General features: G+C 45.6%; 1 protein-coding gene across 1 annotated transcript in view; it reads left to right on the plus strand.

Annotated features, from left to right (window-relative positions):
- Window positions 1-668: 668 nt before the first annotated feature.
- LOC109882820 (long-chain-fatty-acid--CoA ligase 3-like) overlaps window positions 669-23,488 on the plus strand; it is a 40,720-nt gene continuing 17,900 nt past the window's right edge. The window contains exons 1-5 of the mRNA XM_031796331.1: window positions 669-851; window positions 8,800-9,404; window positions 10,418-10,595; window positions 19,909-20,018; window positions 22,215-22,353. Of these exons, the coding sequence (XP_031652191.1) occupies window positions 9,033-9,404; window positions 10,418-10,595; window positions 19,909-20,018; window positions 22,215-22,353 (799 nt within the window). The 5' untranslated portion in view covers window positions 669-851; window positions 8,800-9,032. The remainder of the gene's footprint in view (window positions 852-8,799; window positions 9,405-10,417; window positions 10,596-19,908; window positions 20,019-22,214; window positions 22,354-23,488) is intronic.

Consider the following 23,488-nt stretch of genomic DNA (forward strand, 5'->3'; position numbering starts at 1 on the left):
GGGTATATAGAGACGACCAGTTTACAGAGGAGTATAGAGTGCAGTGATGTGTCCTATAAGGAGCATTGGTGGAAAATCTGATGGCCGAATGGTAAAGAAAATTAGCAGAAGCTATTCTATGGCCATTCAAACAAGCTTGCACTAGGCTGCTAGCTACAGAAGTTTGCTCAGCTGATCGAGCATGTTTTGCCATAGTACTAGTAGCCAGTGTGAACTAGTTTTAGGCAGATTTTTAGAGATGAATTCTACCTCCTACAAGACAGATCAGTTGAGGTACGAGCTATTGCAGCCATCTATCATGAGACAATGGGCTGAGCCCTACACCTCAGTGGCTAAGCACCACATTTTCTGAAACTGTGGTGACATCCCTGCTGACCAGTTTGATTGAATTTGAAGGTTGATCTAATCCAACAGGTGTCCCCAATGCAGCATCATGCACATGTGTATGACCACTCTGCGGTACAAAAACCCAACCATTGACAAACCTATGTGTAGTTTGTCTAATACGTTTTATTATGACAGTAGACTACTGTCTGAATCACATCTCAGCTTCCACTCAGTGCGCTCTGACTCAGAGTAACCTTTCATTTCCATAATCTACCGGCCCTCAGCACGCGCCACCTCAACGAGTCCAATCAAAAGCCAGGGAATGCCTCCTGTGCAATAATACCATGACGACGCGCCTGTCACTTCTGGGCTGAGAGCAGCGACCAATATCATCAGACAGACGATGCGGGAATTCAATTGGAATTCGTTCAATATACCAGTATACCAAATCCGTGTATACCAAATTCGTGAAATAAAAGAACGCTTTCCCTTTCGTCACTGATACACCAGGTGTTTGATTCAAGGTAAGTGTCTTGATAAACTATTATTTCTCGGTGATGCGCTTAGCGGCAGCCGGCGAGGTCCAGATGTGTTTGATTCTGTGCATCCAGCCAGTTGCTGCGCGCGGTAGGCTACGGGGCAGAGCAGAGGATGGAAGACTGAGCGTCCCGGTCACCTAGAGTAAATGGTTATCTGTAGGCTACAGATATATATTCCAGATAGGAGATCATTACTTTTTGACAAGCCTGTGTCTTCTCTGCTCAACCAATTTTCCTCCATTTTAAAATTATTTTCATTATCCCCGTTGCATGCTGGTTGAGTGTACAAAAATGGCACACCTTGCAGATAACATTTGTCAACAGTGAGCCCTTTGACTTCAAATGGTCAAAAATAAGTTTCACATTGATTTTAAATAATAAATCCATAAATAATTACTTGCTGATGTGCCTTTGTTCATTATAGAATAGAACAGAATCCAAATGTTTACTGCAAATTGTATTGAATTACATTTTTATTTAGTGTATATTATATTATTGGATGTTTGTTTTGCAAGGATTTTCTGGTGTACACAATTTGTTTTTCCTAAAGCTTTGGTCAAGTGGAGGCCAGAAACGTATAAGATTTGTTTAAACTTCCCATTCAATTATTATATTTAGCAATTGTTGGTTCTTTTTCATTATTACAATATAAGTTTTTTATTTAAGCTATTCACAAACAAGTATCTGAGATAGATCTCTGTTACTGGCCTCCTGGATTCATTTGAAACTTGAACATGAAAAATATGCTTAGACCAACAAGTCACGTTAAAATAAAATGAGGATTGGGACAAAAAGGGAAATTAAGCTTTTAAAACAAGCCAGACAACAGAGTGTCCACTGCAAAAGGCCCATGATCATCAGACATTCAAGAGGTGAGTGAGATAAATGTGATCTGACAGGATTCTTCAAAGAACCCCTTTTAATGGATCCTCGAATAACCTTTTGGGGTACATTTTTTTAAACTCCCACCCCTGTTATTAATATTAACAAAATAACAAAAAATAAATAAAAAATATGCACACAACAGTATTCATACCTTTTTTTGGTGAATGTGAATGAAAAAAACTGTTTTGATAATGGTTTTCATACACATACCTCATCCATAATATAGAAGCCTATGGGATATTCATTGACAAGGGAAGGGAGGAGGATGGTAAATGTGATCTGCATAACATACCAATACCAATTGACACCTTTGTATGCCTCCTTGTCTGTATACCTGCAGACACAGACACAAGAGTGAGCAGTTCATTCATCTGCACCCAATACAGCTATAACCATCAACGTATTCTTATAGCCGACATATTCTTACCTTTTTGTTGATTATCTGTTGAATTGTGTCCATTTTCTGTTTTAGAAAGATTTGCACAAATATGAAAAGATATATGGTATAATCATAAAACAATATCAATTTAGTTCATACAAGGGAAAATCTTACCTTAAATTGAGGAGGTCTTTACATTTTTCAGTAAGTGCCTGCACCTGTTGTCCTTTCACATTCAAATCCAAATGTTTCAGTTGGGCACTTAGGTTCCTGTAAGAACCCCCTCCAACTAAGGAGGTTCCTCAATGAACCCCACCTCCTATGGGGTTCTTGGAAGAACCTTTTGGGGGCAATTTTCAGTGCTAAGAACCCTAAGGTTCTTTAAAAAACTTTAAGGATCTTAGAAGAACCGTTGTATTAGCCCTAATTTTTAGAGTGTACATTGTAGGCCTGCTCTTGCATTATGTTACTATTAGGCTAAGTCTACCTACATATCTATTGAGAAAGTCTATGGCAAATAGAAGTAGGTCATTTGGCATGTCACCCGGCTGTACTGTTGTGCGCTGCCCGACTCCAGCGGTGCCAGTCATGTTCAAATAAACTATCGTCTGTCACATCACAATATCATGGACGATTTCTGTCAAACATCGTTGATTTACGATTATATTGTAATATCCCCAACCCTAGTATGGACACCATAATCAACATTTTGGTTGACAGAGTTTGAACTGTACCATTGACAAATGTTGTGCACTCAAGTTGTGAATATCTTGTCCACTGTTAAGCTTGTTTGTACTGCTGAAGTCATTTACTTGGCTTGTAGCAACTACAATCAAATCAGGCTGGTCTATTGGAGAGAGCTTGTACTTATACACAGAGCGTCTATTGTCTGCCAGGGATGGTCCGATGGGATATGTGCACACAGATGCACAGTTTTACGCCCTCCTCTCTTATGCCATGTTTCTGTCTGCAGTAGCTTTCTTCTGTGGAGCATTCTTCTGGGGAGCATTCTTCTGTGGAGCTTTCTTCTGGGGAGCATTCTTCTGTGGAGCATTCTTCTGTGGAGCATTCTTCTGTGGAGCATTCTTCTGGGGAGCATTCTTCTGGGGAGCATTCTTCTGTGGAGCATTCTTCTGTGGAGCATTCTTCTTATGTAATAGGTTTCAGAGGGTTGGTCAAAGGCCTATATCAATCACCAGAGGGTATGGTTATATCTATTGGTTGAACCAGAAGTTTGAGGTCTATCAACTTGTCAGCATGGCATATATAGGCTAAATGTCATGGTCTGCACCCCTGCATCCAGCCTAATGTATCCTACACTCAGCAGTGAAGGAGATGGCAGAGAAAGGAAGATATCATAGAGAACCTTTAGTTTCAGATTAGGCTAGTTGTTTTGGTGGTTGTCTGGTATGTTTACTGTCTGGTTGCTTGCTTCTGCTACCTCTCAGACTTTAAGAAGAAAGGCTGTAGTCTGAGCCACATATCCATTCCATTGTGTGTTGTCTTATCACTTTCAGTGAAATCATGCTTACTCAAAGCTTTTCAAGTATGCTTACGCCATTATTTGGAGATGTCTGCAAACACACGCACGCACGCACGCACGCACGCACGCACGCACGCACGCACGCACGCACGCACGCACACACACACACACACACACACACACACACACACACACACACACACACACACACACACACACACACACACACACACACACAGTCTGACCCCTCCAGTGGCCTTCCTAGATGTGGCACTGTGTGGCGTGCTGGGCTACTGGCACAATGGTGACTTTGAGCTTTCTCCAGGAGGACTGCCTGCGGAGGCGAGAGGAGAGGGTGGCGTTGGTCACACAAAAGGCCCCATTCACAATCCTTTAAGGAAGCAGTGATTCACTCTTACTGCAGCCTGCCTGCCTGTCCACCAACTATGGGAGGAGGGATGGCAAGATATTACTGAATTAATCCACTGTGTTATGGTCGTACTTCATTTCCAAAGCTTCTGCCCTGTTACACAAAGCTCAATTATTGACCAATTGTTCCCCCCCGATTCATTCTTGATGTTCTTTTGATTGTTCTATTGGTTGAAGCTTTATAATGGACTTAAGGCCAGGCACCACTCCCTAGTAGGGTATCCCCCCTTAATCATATCACAATCAACTTGAATGTGGACACAAAAAAACTTTTTTTAAATAATTCTGCCAGAAATAGTTCATTAAAATACGCAAATTAGGTGATATCTCATTAAATATTAGCATATCATCAAATCCTTTTTTCTGGACACAGGAAGAGGTCAGCCTAAATATCTTGGTTTCATTTTGATAAGACACTCCAGGACAGGACTTCACCGATTGTGAAGAAATATATATATTTTTCATTCAGTAAAACACTAAAGAAACGTAATTTATTTTTGGTGCATTTTTTGGAAGAAAATGTCATCTAGAATAAACATTTGACAACCTGTCAACAGTTCCCTATGTATAAATCTGGAAAATACATCTAAGGATAACCGCACAGAATTTTGTGAATGCAGATGCTTCTGAAGCTGAGAAAAATGAGTTTGAAAATATAGTTGGGAAATGGCAGTTAAAGACAAGGAATTTAGACTACCAAATGACAAACATCTATTTGGACAACATTCTCTTTGAAATAGCCTTTTAAATGATCTGTAATTCAATGTAGTGAGCTTTGAAATTATGGATGTATGTCCATTTAAAGTGGTTACAATTTTCCGTAAAGTAAAAAAAAAATCTGACACAGCAGTTGCAAAGAAGATTATCTTTAATTTAGTGTATTGCACTTGTGAATGTATGAAAGTTACATATTTAAAAAAAATATTTTTGAATTTCGCGCACTGCCTTTTCAGCGGAATGTTGTCGAGGGGTTCCGCCTCATAACTTTTTCACAATTTTGAAAAACTAACGAATATATACATTTTCATAACTTTTTGACATTTTGACATTTTGGATAATACTGATATTAATGGAACAAAATTGATAAGTACATGCAAAATTGTCATTTTAGCCTGTCGTGCCTGCTCCTATCGCAAGTGTGAGTTCCAAAACAGGGCTCGTGACCTGCAGCCTCGCCCGTCTGCTGGAGAGAGGGGGAGATAGAGTGGAAGAGAGAGAGAGAGAGGTTTGACTTGTTAGTCAGGCCTCCTTCATCAGGTCTCCTTATGGCCTCCTTCACCAGGTCTCCTCAAGGCCTTCTTCACCAGGTCTCCTCATGGCCTCCTTCACCAGGTCTCCTCATGGCCTCCTTCTCCAGGTCTCCTCAAGGCCTCCTTCACCAGGTCTCCTCAAGGCCTCCTTCACCAGGTCTTCTCATGGCCTCTTCCCTAGGTCTCCTCGAGGCCTCCTTCACCAGGCCTCCTCAAGGCCTCCTTCACCAGGTCTCCTCATGGCCTCCTTCATCAGGTCTCCTCATGACCTCCTTCATCAGGTCTCCTCAAGGCCTCCTTCACCAGGTCTCCTCATGACCTCCTTCATCAGGTCTCCTCATGACCTCCTTCACCAGGTCTCCTCAAGGCCTTCTTCATCAGGTCTCCTCATGACCTCCTTCACCAGGTCTCCTCAAGGCCTCCTTCACCAGGTCTCCTCATGGCCTCCTTCCCTAGGTCTCCTCAAGGCCTCCTTCACCAGGTCTCCTCATGACCTCCTTCCCTAGGTCTCCTCAAGGCCTCCTTTACCAGGTCTCCTCATGGACTCCTTCACCAGGTCTCCTCATGGCCTCCTTCACCAGGTCTCCATATGGCCTCCTTCTTTGCCCCTTATCTCACCTTGCCTCTCTTTGCTTTGTTCTGAGTCTTAGTACCCTGGGCACCTGGCACGGCTCACACATGGGTCAAGTCACGGTGTGACACAGCCTCCTCTCCTCCTCATACAACACTACCTTTGTACTATCACCTGTCACCTGTACAGTCAATCTCACTTGTGTTTTAATACCAGACAGCCCCTCTCACAGCAGTTAGCCCCTTCTCCTGTGTGATGTTATAAGTCATTACCCAGTCTCAGACAGAAAAGGCATCGGTCACTCAGTGTATCCAACCACTGGAACAGTCACACATGAAAGAAGTTTAATCATCCATTTTATTGCTAGCTAGACAAATATTACACAAATAACGGAAGTGTGGTCAAAGTTATGAGTTCGAATGCCACGGTGCAAACAGTTAATGTTTTATCGGTCATGTTTTGTTTATTCTTCCCTCCCTGATTGGGATAGTTCACTTTAGCCTAATAATTCTTCACGTCAGCCGCCGTGCTTTTGACCTTGGGTTCCAGTGGCAGCCCAGATTACTCCAACAAACCCATGAGACAACACCAGCAAACTCCAAGAATCCCAAACACTACTCCAACAAACTCATTAGACTACTCCAACAAACTCCAACAAACCACAAGACTATTCCAACAATCGCCAAGAAACCCCAAGACTACAACAACAAACCCCAAGACAACTTCAAGAACCCCCAATACTACTCCAACAAACTCCAAGAAACCCCATGACTACACCAACAAACTCCAAGAAACCCCAAGACTAATCCAACAAACTCCAAGAAAATCAAAGACTACACCTATTAAACTCCAAGAAAATCAAAGACTACACCTATTAAACTCCAAGAAACCCAAAGGCTACTCCTATAAACTCCAAGAAAACCAAAGACTACTTCAACAAACCAAGACTGTGTGTGTTCCCACGTGTCCATAGCGAAAGAACAGGAAACTGAGACCCGGTCATTAACTTCAGCAGTGACTGTAAGTGACCTCTGACACTGCTAGGTGTGCTGGGTAATTGTACAGCACAGAGGGAGGATGATGGGAGTTGCTGGCAGAGCTCTGTCTCACTCTGGGTTTTTCTTGAGCCTTTAGGGAGCGTTTTGGAATGTGGTACTGCTGGAGAGGAGTTGAAGATGAGCAGCTTTCTCTTTTTTTAAAATAATTATTATCTTTCACATTTTACCCCTTTTTCTCCCCAATTTCGTGGTATCCAATTGTTTTAGTAGCTACTATCTTGTCTCATCGCTACAACTCCCGTACGGGCTCGGGAGAGACGAAGGTTGAAAGTCATGCGTCCTCCGATACACAACCCAACCAAGCCGCACTGCTTCTTTACACAGCGCGCATCCAACCCGGAAGCCAGCCGCACTAATGTGTCGGAGGAAACACTGTGCACCCGGCAACCTTGGTTAGCGCGCACTGCGCCTGGCCAGACACAGGAGTCGCTGGTGCGAGATGAGACAAGGATATCCCTACCTGCCAAACCCTCCCTAACCCGGACGACGCTAGGCCAATTGTGCGTCGCCCCACGGACCTCCCGGTCACGACAGAGCCTGGGCGCGAACCCAGAGTCTCTGATGGCACAGCAGGCGCTGCAGCCCTTAACCACTGCGCCACCCGGGAGGCATGAGCAGCTTCCTCATATGAATAATGGATAACTGCTGCTAAAATAATTCACTGGAAGTGTGTGTGTGCGTGTATGTTGGTAGGGTTTATTGTTTGTTTGTATTTCTCAGTTGGGTTATTTTCCACCATAATTTGCAAATAAATTCATAAAAAATCTTACAATGTGATTTCCTGGATTTTTTTTCTCATTTTGTCTGTCATAGTTGAAGTGTACCTATGATGAAAATTACAGGCCTCTCTCATCTTTTTAAGTGGGAGCACTTGCACAATTGGTGGCTGACTAAATACTTTTTTGCCCCACTGTAGCTATCGTCATCCCTGTTAACACACACACACATAACATAGCCTATTTCCCAGACATAATCCTCACGTCACACACAGAATCCCTTTCAGTGAAGTTTTAACAAACATTTGTTTAAAATCTTTTATACAGTAGTAGCGCACCTTTCACCCAGTTGAGGATTTGTGTTGAAATCCATTCTGAGTTAACATGACTCAGCGTCAGCCCCCTCTTTTCTTTCTTCCTCACCCCCTCCTTGCCCTCTCTTCCCTTTCTTTCTTTCTCTCTCTCTCTCCCTTTCTCTCTCTCTCTCTCTCTCTCTCTCTCTCTCTCCCCCTGTCATTGCATCGTGGGTTGCAATGGGTAAATGGGGGTAAAAGATGCATGTTCCTTAGGCCTTTCTCTCACACATAACCCAACCCTCTCCCTTCACTCTCCCTCCATCTCTTTCCCTCTCACACTCATATTTGATCTTTCTCTCTTTCCCTTCTCTCCCACGCTGTCACACTTTCTCTCATTCTTTCTATCTCTATTTCTTGTCACAGTCAGTCTGCTGTCTGTCTGTATCTATGCCTTGATGTACAGTGCTGTGTGGGATATGGGTTTAGATAGGGAGCTCTGAGCTCCAGCAGTCTGGCTGGCTGGCTGGCTGCAGGGGGACAGTGAGTGAGTGAAGAGCATTCAGGCAGAGCTGTAGCCTACAGCACTCGGCTGTCTGTCTTATTATGTAGGCCAAGCCACCATGTTGTACATTACCATTGTTTGATGCTTGAGAAACCCCCACTAAAACATAAGAAGAATCAATTAAAACCTATTATCTTAGAGTATGGAGTCTGCTGACTGTTGGGTTAAAAAGCTCAGATGCTGTCAAATGAATTGTAGCTAACGCACTGATGTTATTATACATGTATAACATACAATAGCATGTTATAAATAGCATATTCTCGTACTATGTTCGAATGTTGTTTTTTTGTCATCTCTTGTCTAGGCGTAAGGTGCTGCTGCCATTGTAATCAGATAAACACAAAAGAGCATAAGAAGAAGAACCAGGAAATGAATAACTTCCCCCGACAGTGGTAGCAGGATTACGACCCATCATTCTCTCTCCTACCATTCACATCTCAGGGTTGGAGGAGCTGTCTCAGTGATAAACTACCTGCTCAGAGCATAAGCCTTGCAACCCACCCCCATCCCCCACTCACTCACACACACCCAGTCAGGATGAAGCTGAAAGAGGACCTGAACCCAGTGCTGCTGCTGCTCTTCCAGGTGACGGTGTGGCTGTACTCTGTCCTAGCCTTCCTCCCCTCCTACCTCTTCAGCTCTGTGTCAGAATCAGACGCAGGCCTCGGATCAGAACAGGAGCGGGCTCAGAGACTCAAGGCCCGGTCTGTGACGGGTCGCCCCGCGGGGCCCTACAGGGCCATGGGCGCCACGAAGAGGCTGGTGTCGTCCCTGCACCCCGGGGTGGACACACTGGATAAGGTGTTTGAGGACGCATCCAGAAGGTTCCCTGACAGAGACTGCCTGGGCACCAGAGAGGTAGTCATGGAGGAGGATGAGAGGCAGAGCAACGGAAAGTTCTTCAAGAAGGTGAGGACAGGAAGGACAGCGTGAGGACTTTCTGTTGGGCAAAAAACTCAGGTGTGTTTTCTGTTTGCAGTGAAAACACAAGACCTTGTTCTGCCAAGTCAGTCTAGCCAAAACAGGAGAGAACTATCACTCATACAAAACACACCACTCTTGCCCAACAGAAAGGCCTCACGTCACCTCACACAGCTCACCAACATACAGAATATAGGGCAATCTAAAACACTGTCGCTGTGTGTGTGTGTGTGACTTGCAACACTTTTAATTAACCACCAATCCTCAGGCTAATCCCACTAGTCTAATCACAGTGCTGTTGAAACTCGTGTTGCTGCAATAAAACAATGGAATGTGCTTGGCCACCTCTTGCCTTCCTGAACAATGAGACTTACAGTGAAAAACACATTGAATAAATGTATTTAAATGTTCTTATTGTTTCACTGACACTGTGTGAAAGTACGTTAGCCTGGCCTGTGCCAGGTCTGGGTGTGTGCAGTACCAGTGTTATACCAGTAGAGGACAGTATCACCACTGTTTATTATGAGTGTTGTGATTTAAATTCCAAAAGTTAAAAAGCACACAACCTCAAGCTGTAGGCTTTACTGTGGATAAAACAAACACTGTGAACTATTCTGCCCTCCTGGTTCCCTCCCACGCATAAAACAAACACTGTGAACTATTCTTCCCTCCTCCATCTCTCCCTCGCATAAAACAAACACTGTGAACTATTCTTCCCTCCTCCATCTCTCCCACGCATAAAACAAACACTGTAAACTATTCTTCCCTCCTCCATCTCTCACACGCATAAATCAAACACTGTGAACTATTCTTCCCTCCTCCATCTCTCTCTTTCCAAATCTCTGTTTCTCTGTGTGTCTCTATTATTTTCCACCTCTCTGCTTTCCCCCTGGTACTTCTCACTCTTTCTTGTTCTCTCTATTTTTCTCTGTGTCTCTCTTTCTCTCTATTTCCCTCCCTCCCTCTCTGACATCCTGTGTGCTCTCTGTGCCCCCTTGTAGGTGATCCTTGGGCAGTACCGCTGGCTGTCCTATGCTGAGACCCACAGGGCAGCAGCCTGCTTTGGCATTGGTCTGGCAGCGCTTGGCCAGAGGGCCCACAACAATATTGCCATCTTCTGTGAGACCAGGGCCGAGTGGGTAATAGCTGCACAGGCCTGCTTCATGCAAAACTTCCCCTGTGAGTGTCCACTTGCACACACCCCAAGTCTGGTTCATGTACAACCTCCCCTGTGAGTACTCTCCATACACAGGCTTGACTGCGTAGTGTGTGGTGGTGGTGGTGGTGGGGGGGGTTCCGTCTCTCTCTCGCTCTCCTCTTATGCATCAGTTCTGGTTTTATACTGTGAGCAGTGTATACATAACATCTGAAACATGTCCTCTCTCGCATCTTATGCATCAGTTCTGGTTTTATAGTGTGAGCAGGGTATACATAACATCTGAAACATGTCCAGCCCAGCTGAGGAAGAAGATCAGTTTCTCCCTGCTGCTATGCCACTGTTAGAGAAGTGTTCCAATTCTCCCCCTCCTTCTTCCTCCTATCCCTCATCCCCCCCCCCCCTCTTCTTCATTTGGGCTGTGTGTTCCTTCTCCTATCTGATGCTTCTCCTATCTGATGTCAAAATACGGTTCTCACATAGACACTTTTGTCCGTGCTTCTGACGCCATAGCCTCAGCCTTCCTCCTCTCTCCATAGGCTCTATTCGTCCATCGCTCAGCCTTGCTCCTCTCTCCATAGGCTCTCTATTTATCCATCTCTCAGCCTTCCTCCTCTCTCCATAGGCTCTATTCATCCATCGCTCAGCCTTTCTCCTCTCTCCATAGGCTCTCTATTTGGGGCGGCAGGGTAGCCTAGTGGTTAGAGCATTGGACTAGTAACCGAAAGGTTTCAAGTTCAAATCCCCGAGCTGACAAGGTACAAAATCTGTCGTTCTGCCCCTGAGCAGGCAGTTAACCCACTGTTCCTAGGCCGTCATTGAAAATAAGAATTTCTTCTTAACTGACTTGCCTAGTAAAATAAAGGTTATTTTTAAATTTTTTATTCATCCATCTCTCAGCCTTCCTCCTCTCTCTAAAAGCTCTCTATTCATCCATCGCTCAGCATTCCTCCTCTCTCCATAGGCTCTCTATTCATCCATCTCTCAAGCCTTTCCCCTCTCTCCATAGGCTCTCTATTCATCCATCTCTCAAGCCTTTCCCCTCTCTCCATAGGCTCTCTATTCATCCATCTCTCAAGCCTTTCCCCTCTCTCCATAGGCTCTCTATTCATCCATCTCTCAAGCCTTTCCCCTCTCTCCATAGGCTCTCTATTCATCCATCTCTCATTCTTCCTCCTCCACCTCTTCTTTCTTCTTTGTTCACTCTGTGTTTGTATTGTCAAGTTGAGTCTGACTCAACCTGGCCTTGGCAGGAATTTGTTTGTGTTTGTTTCTTGGTTCTAAACCTCAGAAGGGAAAGGATGGTTGCAAAGTATGAGCTATTCAATCACCTCATAATTGTATAAATGTTTTGTAAAAGAAGAGGGGAGAGAGTGTATGTGTGAGCGTGACAGGACCTGACAGTGTGTTAGTATCTCACGGCTGGAGGTGTCACACCCTGTGTCCTCACACACACAACAGGAAGTCTCAGCCGTTCATGACGCATGGCAGTGATGTCACTGGCCCTGTTCCATAAGCCCTTTCTCTGTTAGCCTGCCCTGGGTCGGGTGACCTCCCCTCTCTGCCTCCTCCTCTTTTTGTCCTGTCAGAGCAGGGTTATGACTGTGTATTTTGAAAAAAAAAGTAACAAATTGTCATACTGTAGTAAAAGTAATGATACCTTAATGGAAAATGACTCAATTAAAAGTGAAAGTCATCCAGTAAAATACTACTTGAGCAAAAGTCTAAAAGTATTTAGTTTTAAATATACTTAAGTATCAAAAGTAAATGTAATTACTAAAACATACTTACAGTGTAACGGATGTCGTCTGGAGATAGAGAGGAGGACCAAGGTGCAGCATGGTAAGTGTTCATGTCTTTTTAATAAACAAACTGAACACTGGAACAAAACAATAAACGATGTGAACAAAATGAAACAGTGGCCCAAACACTCACACGGAAACAAACACCCACAAACCAAAAGTGAAATCCAGGCTACCTATGTATGATTCTCAATCAGGGACAACAATTGACAGCTGCCTCTGATTGAGAACCATACTAGGCCGAACTCAAAAACCAACATAGAAAAACAAACATAGACTGCCCACCCAACTCACGCCCTGACCATACTAAAACAAAAGCAAAAACAAAGGAACTAAGGTCAGAATGTGACAGTACCCCCCCCCCCCCCAAAGGTGCGGACTCCGGCCGCAAAATCTGAACCTATAGGGGAGGGTCTGGGTAGACGTCTGTCCGCGGTGGCGGCTCTGGCGCGGGACGTGGACCCCACTTAACCATCGTTTTTCTGCCTCTTAGCCCGCCACCGTGGCCTCTTTAGAGCGGCGACCCTTGCCGCTGACCTCAGACTGGGGACCCTAGCAATGGGTCCCGAATGGACGGGAGATTCCGGTAGCGCCGGAGTGAAGGATGACTCCGGCAGCGGCGGACAGGCAGGGGACTCCAGCAGCGCCGGACAGGCAGAAGACTCCTGGACAGGCTGGAGCACCTGTAGGGAGGAGACAGAGAGACAGCCTGGTGCGGGGGGCTGCCACCGGAGGGCTGGTGCGTGGAGGTGCCACCGGATAGACCGGACCGTGAAGGCGCACTGGAGCTCTCGAGCACCGAGCCTGCCCAACACTACCTGGCTAAATGCTCCCCGTAGCCAGGCCAGTGCAGCGAGGTGGAATAGCCCGCACTGGGCTGTGCTGGCGAACCGGGGACACCATGCGTAGGGCTGGTGCCATGTACCCCGGCCCGAGGAGACGCACTGGAGACCAGATGCGCTGAGCCGGCTTCATGGCACCTGGCTCGATGCCCAATCTAGCCCGGCCGATACAAGGTGCTGCTATGTACCGCACCGGGCTATGCATGCGCACCGTGGACACCGTGTGCCTCACGGCATAACACGGTGCCTGCCCAGTCCCTCTCTCTCCACGGTAAGCACAGGGAGTTGGCTCACGTCTCCTACCTGACTTAGCCACACTCCCCGTGTGCACCCGCCCAATAAATATTTGGGGCTGCCTCTCGGGCTTCCAACCGCGCTGCCGTGCTGCCTCCTCATACCACCGCCTCTCGGCTTTCGCTGCCTCCAGCTCTGCCTTGGGGTGGCGATATTCTCCAGCCTGTGCCCAGGATCCCTTGCCGTCCAGAATCTCCTCCCATGTCCAGGAGTCTTGCGCTTTTGGCCGCTGCCCGTTACCACGCTGCTTGGTCCTTTGGTGGTGGATGATTCTGTAACAGCCGTTGTTGGTGGAAGAAGGTGAGGACCAAGGTGCAGCGTGGTATGTGTCCATATTTATTCAAATGAACACGGAAATAACGAAAATAACAAAGGGAAACGACCGAAGACACTTCTGGCTGGTGCAGACACACAACAGAAAACAATCACCCACGAAACACAATAGAAAACAGGCTACCTAAATATGGTTCTCAATCAGGGACAACGATTGACAGCTGCTTCTGATTGAGAACCATATCAGGCCAAACACAGAAATAGCCAATCATAGAAAAACTAACATAGACAACCCACCCAACTCACGCCCTGACCATACTAAAACAAAGACATAACAAAAGAACTAAGGTCAGAACGTGACACCATTTTAATAATTCAAAATGTTGTAGCGGTATTTATTAGAGAGGGGTAAAGAAAGATTTTGTTCGGGAGCCAGGCAGGTATTAACCATGCCGAAAGGAAAATAGTAGAATAGAGAGAGTACCACTACCAGACCCACACACATCAGCAGAAGAGACTGCCTAGAGTGTAGCCTGTTTACCAGATAGCCAGTGGAGAGAAAAGAGAATACACACCATATAAAACCCACAGCACAGTGGTAACCCCACCAAGAATTCCTCATACAATAATAATAAGAATAAATAATAATGGCAGAGCAATTGATCAGCAACTTCACACAAGATAGAACCCAGTCATCACTAGAGGATTTGCAAGAATCTGTATTATCTTCCAGTGGAGGAGTGCAGAGGGTATGAATGTGGGGGGTGTTCTTAGACACAACAAAGGCCTTAAAAATGTCCACAATCTTCTCGGCCACATGTCATTAGTACACCCCACCTCAATACAGTTCAAATAACAATACACAACTTACAAGCAACCTCACTTTTAACTAAAATATCCAGCCAAATACTTCTGGCAGGCAATAATAGTCCAGCTCTAATGAACTTCAATGGGAAGTGCATTTGAAAAAATAGTAAGTCTGTTGCAGGGTCAAGCACTGGAACAATAGCGGGATGAGAAAGAGAGAAAGAGAACAAGAGAGATCTTAGCTGTGGTCTTCAGGCGTGCCGGTGTACTGTCTGACCGTCCGATGGTTTGTTGGTTTGTATGTCAAAGCTTCGCAACAATGTTGCTACTAATCCATGCGATCCATAACCGGCGGGGACCCAAATGATAACCACCACGACCTAGAACTGTCACACCAATGATGGAGTTAAATACTTTATAAACTACACATGCTGAAAATAAACCAGACTTCTGCAGCATAGCACACACAATCAAACTGTCGCACCAACCAAGAGCTCCTCCCCAAAGAGCTGAAAAAGCTGTCTTTATTTCCTCCTTCCTTACTGCTGATGCTCTCTTAAAGTGGCAGAGCACGGTGAAGGCTCCGTGCAGGATTTCGCCACAGTCCTCCCCCATGAAAAAACAAAGCATGTAGAAACAGAGAGGATGCAGGCTTTGACAGGTTCATGTTCCTGCTACACAAAACCAGGGAAGTCCTCATCATTAGAGTCCTCCACGAAGAGGTCCTGCAGGTGTTGCTTTTGCCTGCGATCCAGCTCTTCTGCCGTAGGGTAGCAGGACTTTAGGTCAACAACATGCACTGCCCTGACATCTTCCCCAGTGACCTTCAAACAGACCAAGTAGTTCACTGGTCCCAACTGCTGCACTACATGGTGTGGCCCTTTCCATCTCAAAGCTAGCTTGGCAGTGAACTTCTTAGACGCCTTTGACAGATGATGCGAACGTACCCAGACACGAGACTGGGGTGGAAAACACACGTCTCGTCTATGTTTGTCATAGTTTCTCAGCTGTCGTTGTTTGGCTTTGGTTTTGCTGGCCTCCACTCTGGCTAGCAAGGTGTGGTGGTGTTGTACGGCATCAAACGCTGGGTAGTCAGGTGAAACATTCAAACTTTGCAAGACTCTGTCCATCGGATCCTTTAGTGGTCTTCCCAGGTGGAGTTCGTCAGGAGTGATCCCAGAAGTCTCCTGCACGGCAGAGTTCAGTGCAAAGCAAAATTCCGGAAGATGCTGATCCCAACTTGTGTGCTGATCCCCCACGAATGAAGCAATCATCCCTTTCAGGGTTCGGTTTACCCTCTCGGTCAGGTTGGTCTGAGGATGGTAGGCTGTGGTCAGCTTGGCAATTACACGCCAGTAGGTACTGAGTTCTTTGTAGATTCCTGATATGAACTGCGGACCTCGGTCAGAGAGGATTTGGTCTGGAATCCCGAATCTGGTAAAGATCTCCCTTCGCAGAATTAGAGCAATGGCTGATGTAGTGGCTTTGCGGAGGAGAAACAAATCCACCCAGTGTGTGTAGTAGTCCACTACCACCAATAAAAATTCATTCCGGGTCCCCCAGCTGGGAGGAAAAGGTCCCATGAGGTCAATTTCCAACATTTCATTTGGATGGTTCACCACAGTATCAACTTCCGGGTATCAACCCACATGCCTGGCCAGTAAACCACCTCTTGTAGTCTTCGATAAGTCTTAAAAACTCCAAGATGGCCACTCATGGGATTAGCATGATAAACTTGGATTATCTGGTCACTCAATGTAGAGGGAATGAAGACACGGTAATGGGTGCTGTGTATTCCATCTCCTCTTGGAGTTTTTCGATACACTTTATCCTGAATTATGCTGAACTTGCTGGACTCTTCGAGTCTTCTTCAGACAGACTCTTGTGGATTGCCATGATGGCAGCATCCTTCTGCTGTGCTCTCCATACACTCTCATCATCCAGAGGAAAGGAATCATCCAGACATTTAGCGGTAGTATAAGTGCTGCACAAGGTAGGACAAACTTTGGTAGTCTCTGTAATCCGAGAAAGGGCATCTGGTACAACGTTCAGTTTTCCTTTGCGATACTCAATGATCAAGTCAAACTTCTGCAGTCTGATAGACCAGCGAATAAGACGGCTGTTGGTCTTGCCTGATGCCAGAACCCACTGCAGAGCAGCGTGGTCTGTGACAACGGTGAAGATCTTCACCTCCGAGTAGTAGCTTTTAGTCGTTGAATAATTCCTCTCGGCTGAATTAAGGGTGTGACTTGCATAAGCAAGAACTGCTTTTGACCAAGTCCTGTTTGTTGAGCCAAGACTGCTCCAAGTCCTGTTTGACTTGCATCTGTGTACACAATGAAATGAGCATTCAGGTTAGGATATCCAAGCACTAGAGGAGTAATAAGATTGTTTTTGAGTGCTTCAAATGCACTTTGGCATGCAGGGGTCCATTGGAATTTCACACCTTTATTCTTAAGGTGGTTGAGGGGTTCGGCGACCTTTGAAAAGTCAGGCACAAACCTGTGGTACCATCCAGCCATACCCAGAAACCTCTGAACAGCCTTGAGGGATGTGGGAATTGGGAATTCCTGCACGGCTGCAACTTTGGCTGGATCTGCATGGATACCTTCAGCATTAACCACATGACCAAGGAACTTGAGTTCTGGCAAACAGAAGCGACACTTCTTCAAGTTCAAGGTCAAACCTGCAGCCTTTAGTCTGTCGAAGACGGACTGAATGTCTTGCAGATGATCCGCGACAGAGGAGGAGTAGATTATCATGTCATCCAGATACACAAAACTATTTCTACCCCTCAGATCTCCCAGGACAGTCTCCATCAACCTTTGGAAGGTTGCTGGAGCATTCTTTAAACCAAAAGGCATGACTTAGAAGGAGTACAAACCAGCAGGTGTGACAAAGGCAATCCTGTCCTGACTAGCACGATCCATTGCCACCTGCCAATAGCCACTGTTCAGATCCAGATTACTAAAGATGGATGCTCCTGCCAGAGATTCCAGTATGTCATTTATGTTTGGTAGAGGGTAGGCATCACTTTCTGTTATGGCATTCGGCTTCCTGTAGTTCACACAGAATCGATATCCACCATCTTTCTTAGGAATCAGGACAACCGGAGAAGCCCATCCGGAAAAAGAAGGCTCTACAATTCCATTCTCCAACATGCTTTTGAGCTGTTCATTGAGAATTGCCAGTTTGGCGGGGGACAGCCTGTAGGTTTGCTTCTTAATGGGGACATCATGCCGGGTATAGATTTTGTGTTTGAAGACGGTTATACTGTTGAGTGTAAGAGTACAGACCTTACTGTTCATGTCCAACATCTGGGAGAGCTGCCACCTTTTACCATCCTCAGGCCAACCTGACCGAGAGGGTAAACCGAACCCTGAAGGGGATGATTGCTTCATTCGTGGGGGATCACCACACAAGGTGGGATCAGCATCTTCCGGAATTTTGCTTTGCACTGAACTCTGCCGTGCAGGAGACTTCTGGGGTCACTCCCGCCGAACTCCACCTGGGAAGACCACTAAAAGGTCAGATGGACAGAGTCTTGCAATGTTCGAATGTTTCACCTGACTACCCAGCGTTTGATGCCATACAACACCACCACACCTTGCTAGCCAGAGTGGAGGCCAGCAAAACCAAAGCCAAACAACGACAGCTGAGAAACTATGACAAACATAGACGAGACGTGTGTTTTCCACCCCAGTCTCGTGTATGGGTACAGTCACATCATCTGTCAAAGGCGTCTAAGAAGTTCACTGCCAAGCTAGCTTCGAGGAGGAAAGGTCCATACCTTGTAGTGCAGCAGTTGGGACCAGTGAACTACTTGGTCTGTTTGGAGGACACTGGGGAAGATGTCAGGACAGTGCATGTTGTTGACCTAAAGCCCTGCTACCCTACGGCAGAAGAGCTGGATCGCAGGCAAAAGCAACACCTGCAGGACCTCTTCGTGGAGGACTCTAATGATGAGGACTTCCTTGGTTTTGTGTAGCAGGAACATGAACCTGTCAAAGCCTGCATCCTCTCTGTTTCTACAGGCTTTGTTTTTTCATGGGGGAGGAGTGTGGCGAAATCCTGCATGGAGCCTTCACCGTGCTCTGCCACTTTAAGAGCACATCAGCAGTAAGGAAGGAGGAAATAAAGACAGCTCGTTCAGCTCATTGCGGAGGGGCTCTTGGTTGGCGTGACAGTTTGATTGTGTGTGCTATGCTGCAGAATTTTGGTTTATTTTCAGCGTGTGTAGTTTATAAAGTATTTAACTCACTCATCGGTGTGACAGTTCTAGGTCGTGGTTGTTATCATTTGGGACCGCGGCAGTTATGGATCGCATGGATTAGTAGCAACATTGTTGCGAAGCTTTAACATACAAACCAACAAACCATCGGACGGTCAGACAGTACACCGGCACGCCTGAAGACCACAGCTAAGATCTTGTTCTCTTTCTCTCTTTCTCTTCCGGCTATCATTCCAGTGCTTTACCCTGCAACAGTCTTTCTATTTTTCAAATGCACTTCCCATTATAAACTACACACGCTGAAAATAAACCAAACTTCTGCAGCATAACACACACAATCAAACTGTCGCGCCAACCAAGAGCTCCTCCCCAAAGAGCTGAACGAGCTGTCTTTATTTCCTCCTTCCTTACTGCTGATGCACTCTTAAAGTGGCAGCTCACGGTGAAGGCTCCGTGCAGGATTTCGCCACACTGTAATGAGTACTTTTGTGTGTCAGGGAAAATGTATGGAGTAAAAAGTATATTATTTTCTTTAGGAATGTAGTGAAGTAGAAATAAAAGTTGTCAAAAATATAAATAGTTAAGTACAGAAAAACTACTTAAGTAGAACTTTAAAGTATTTTTACTTGAGTACTTCACACCACTGGTTTGGGGATTGGGGATGCTTGCACATGTACACGTACACACTCCCACACACTCATCTCTGCACGTGCCCCTGGTCCCTGTAGTGAGTGATACCCATCTCAACCAGTCAGACATATAGTCATGTAATGTAGCTTTGGCCCAGCCCAGTTCAGTCTGGTTTAGCCCAGTCCCAGGCCACTCACTCACGCCAGTGACAGAGCCAGAGCAGACATGATGCCATTGCTGCAGCGTTACACTAACACAGTGTTACATTACCACAGCCCTGAAGCAAACAGAATATATTAATCATGAGGGCTTTAACATGTGGCCTCACTCCCAAACAGGACCAGAAATACACCCCTTAGATCTAACTCTATCCATACGACATCTTATCATCAGCTGTATTATCTGATGATACCTCGTTGGTCTTACCTTACCTTGTGTGTGTGTGTGTGTGTTGCAGTGGTCACTCTGTACTCTACCCTGGGGGGTCCGGCCATCACTCATGGTCTGAACGAGACAGAGGTCAGTCACATCATAACCAGCCGAGAGCTACTGGAGACCAGACTCAAGGTGAGAGAACACACACATCTGAAAATGTGTAGATTTGATATTAAGAAGTATAGGAAGAAATCAAGAAAGGATAGGAAGAGTGGGAAAGAGGAGTTTATGTGTGGCAGAGAGAGGAGAGGTAAATAGGATGCACATTGTGGATCTGGGCTCTGTACTATGCCCTCTGTTATCACTGTGAGATGCAGAGTAGGGCCAGAGATACACAGACCCACCAGCTCGGTTAGAGACAGACCAACACACTGGGTTATAGACAGACCAACACAATGGGTTAAAGACACAGACCAACACACTGGGTTAAAGACACAGACCAACACACTGGGTTAGAGACACAGACAAACACACTGGGTTAGAGACACAGACCAACACACTGGGTTAGAGACACAGACAAACACACTGGGTTATAGACACAGACCAACACACTGGGTTATAGAAAGACCAACACACTGGTCTAGAGACAGACCAACACACTGGGTTAGAGACACAGGCCAACACAATGGGTTATAGACACAGACCAACACACTGGGTTATAGAAAGACCGACACACTGGGTTAGAGACAGACCAGCACACTGGGTTATATACACAGACCAACACACTGGGTTATAGAAAGACAGACACACTGGGTTATAGACACAGACCAACACACTGGGTTATAGACACAGACCAACACACTGGGTTATAGACAGACCAACACACTGGGTTATAGAAAGACCGACACACTGGGTTATAGACACAGACCAACACTGGTTTAGAGAAACACCAACACACTGGGTTATAGACAGACCAACACACTGGTTTAGAGACAGACCAACACACTGGGTTAGAGACACAGACCAACACACTGCGTTATAGACACATACTGACACACTGGGTTATAGAAAGACAAACACGCTGGTTTAGAGACAGACCAACATGCTGTGTTATAGACACAGACCAACACACTGGGTTATAGACAGACCAACACACTGGTCTAGAGACAGACCAACACACTGGGTTAGAGACACAGGCCAACAAAATGGGTTAGAGACAGACCAACACGCTGTGTTATAGACACAGACCAACACACTGCGTTAGAGACAGACCAACACACTGAGTTAGAGATGTTGACCAACACTCTGGGTTATAGACACAGACCAACACACTGGGTTAGAGACAGACCAACACGCTGTGTTATAGACACAGACCAACACACTGCGTTAGAGACAGACCAACACACTGAGTTAGAGATGTTGACCAACACTCTGGGTTATAGGCACAGCCCAACACTCTGGGTTATAGACAGACCAACACACTGGGTTACAGACACAGACAAACACACTGGGCTACAGACACAGACAAACACACTGGGCTATAGACACAGACCAACACACTGGGTTATAGACACAGACCAACACACTGGGTTATAGACAGACCAACACTCTGGTTTATAGACACAGACCAACACACTGGGTTAGAGACACAGACCAACACACTGGGTTATAGACACAGACCAACACACTGGGTTATAGACACAGACCGACACACTGGGTTATAGACACAGACCAACACACTGGGTTATAGACACAGACCAACAATCTGGGTTATAGACAGACCAACACACTGGGTTATAGACAGACCAACACTCTGGGTTATAGACAGACCAACACACTGGTTTATAGACACAGACCAACACACTGGGTTAGAGACACAGACCGACACACTGGGTTATAGACAGACCAACACTCTGGGTTAGAGACACAGACCAACACTCTGGGTTATAGACAGACCAACACTCTGGGTTATAGACAGACCAACACTCTGGGTTATAGACAGACCAACACTCTGGGTTATAGACAGACATACAGTCCATTCTCCCCCCTGAGGAGAGTGACACTGAATAGACCCAGTAAAGCAAAATGTATCTGTCAAAACATGAAAAAGTTGTCTCACGTGTTTAGGTTGTCTAAACCTACTGAAGTAGAACGATGTACAAAGTGCATGTGTTTATTTTGTATGTCCACGAGTACAGAAAGGTCAAGCCTTTGAAAACATACTTGAAAATGAACAGGTAAACAGAACAACTGTTTGTTTCCAGGTGTCAGTCTGCAACCAGAATAAATCAGCCAACCCCTATCAGTGTGCCTTATCCCTGTTCTGACCAACGATGGTTCCAGTATATCTGTCTTAAAGATCTCTTTGTGTTTCCTGGTTGAGTTTAGTTCATCCTGCTGGAGGTGCCCAGGCTGCAGCACATCATTGTGGTGGATGACACGCCCACCGAGTGGCATGGTTACCCACGAGGCATCAGTGTCCACAACATGGCTACTGTTCAGGGGCTGCGGACCAAGCCTGAGAATGGTAAACACGTGTGTGTGTGTGTGTGTGTGTGTGCGTGCGTGCGACCAATAACATCTGCTAAATATGTGTATGTGACCAATAACATCTGCTAAATATGTGTATGGGACCAATAACATCTGCTAAATATGTGTATGTGACCAATAACATCTGCTAAATATGTGTATGTGACCAATAACATCTGCTAAATATGTGTATGTGACCAATGACATCTGCTAACCATATGTATGTCAAATCAAATCAAATCAAATTTATTTGTCACATACACATGGTTAGCAGATGTTAATGCGAGTGTAGCGAAATGCTTGTGCTTCTAGTTCCGACAATGCAGTAATAACGAACAAGTGATCTAACTAACAATTCCAAAAAAAACTACTGTCTTATACACAGTGTAAGGGGATAAAGAATATGTACATAAAGATATATGAATGAGTGATGGTACAGAGCAGCATAGGCAAGATACAGTAGATGATATCGAGTACAGTATATACATATGAGATGAGTATGTAAACCAAGTGGCATAGTTAAAGTGGCTAGTGATACATGTATTACATAAGGATGCAGTCGATGATATAGAGTACAGTATCTACGTATGCATATGAGATGAATAATGTAGGGTAAGTAACATTATATAAGGTAGCATTGTTTAAAGTGGCTAGTGATATATTTACATCATTTCCCATCAATTCCCATGATTAAAGTGGCTGGAGTAGAGTCAGTGGCATTGACAGTGTGTTGGCAGTAGCCACTCAATGTTAGTGGTGGCTGTTTAACAGTCTGATGGCCTTGAGATAGAAGCTGTTTTTCAGTCTCTCGGTCCCAGCTTTGATGCACCTGTACTGACCTCGCCTTCTGGATGACAGCGGGGTGAACAGGCAGTGGCTCGGGTGGTTGATGTCCTTGATGATCTTTATGGCCTTCCTGTAGCATCGGGTGGTGTAGGTGTCCTGGAGGGCAGGTAGTTTGCCCCCGGTGATGCGTTGTGCAGACCTCACTACCCTCTGGAGAGCCTTACGGTTGAGGGCGGTGCAGTTGCCATACCAGGCGGTGATACAGCCCGCCAGGATGCTCTCGATTGTGCATCTGTAGAAGTTTGTGAGTGCTTTTGGTGACAAGCCGAATTTCTTCAGCCTCCTAA

This window comes from Oncorhynchus kisutch, linkage group LG18 (genome assembly GCF_002021735.2).
Source record: "Oncorhynchus kisutch isolate 150728-3 linkage group LG18, Okis_V2, whole genome shotgun sequence".
Lineage (NCBI taxonomy): Eukaryota > Metazoa > Chordata > Actinopteri > Salmoniformes > Salmonidae > Oncorhynchus > Oncorhynchus kisutch.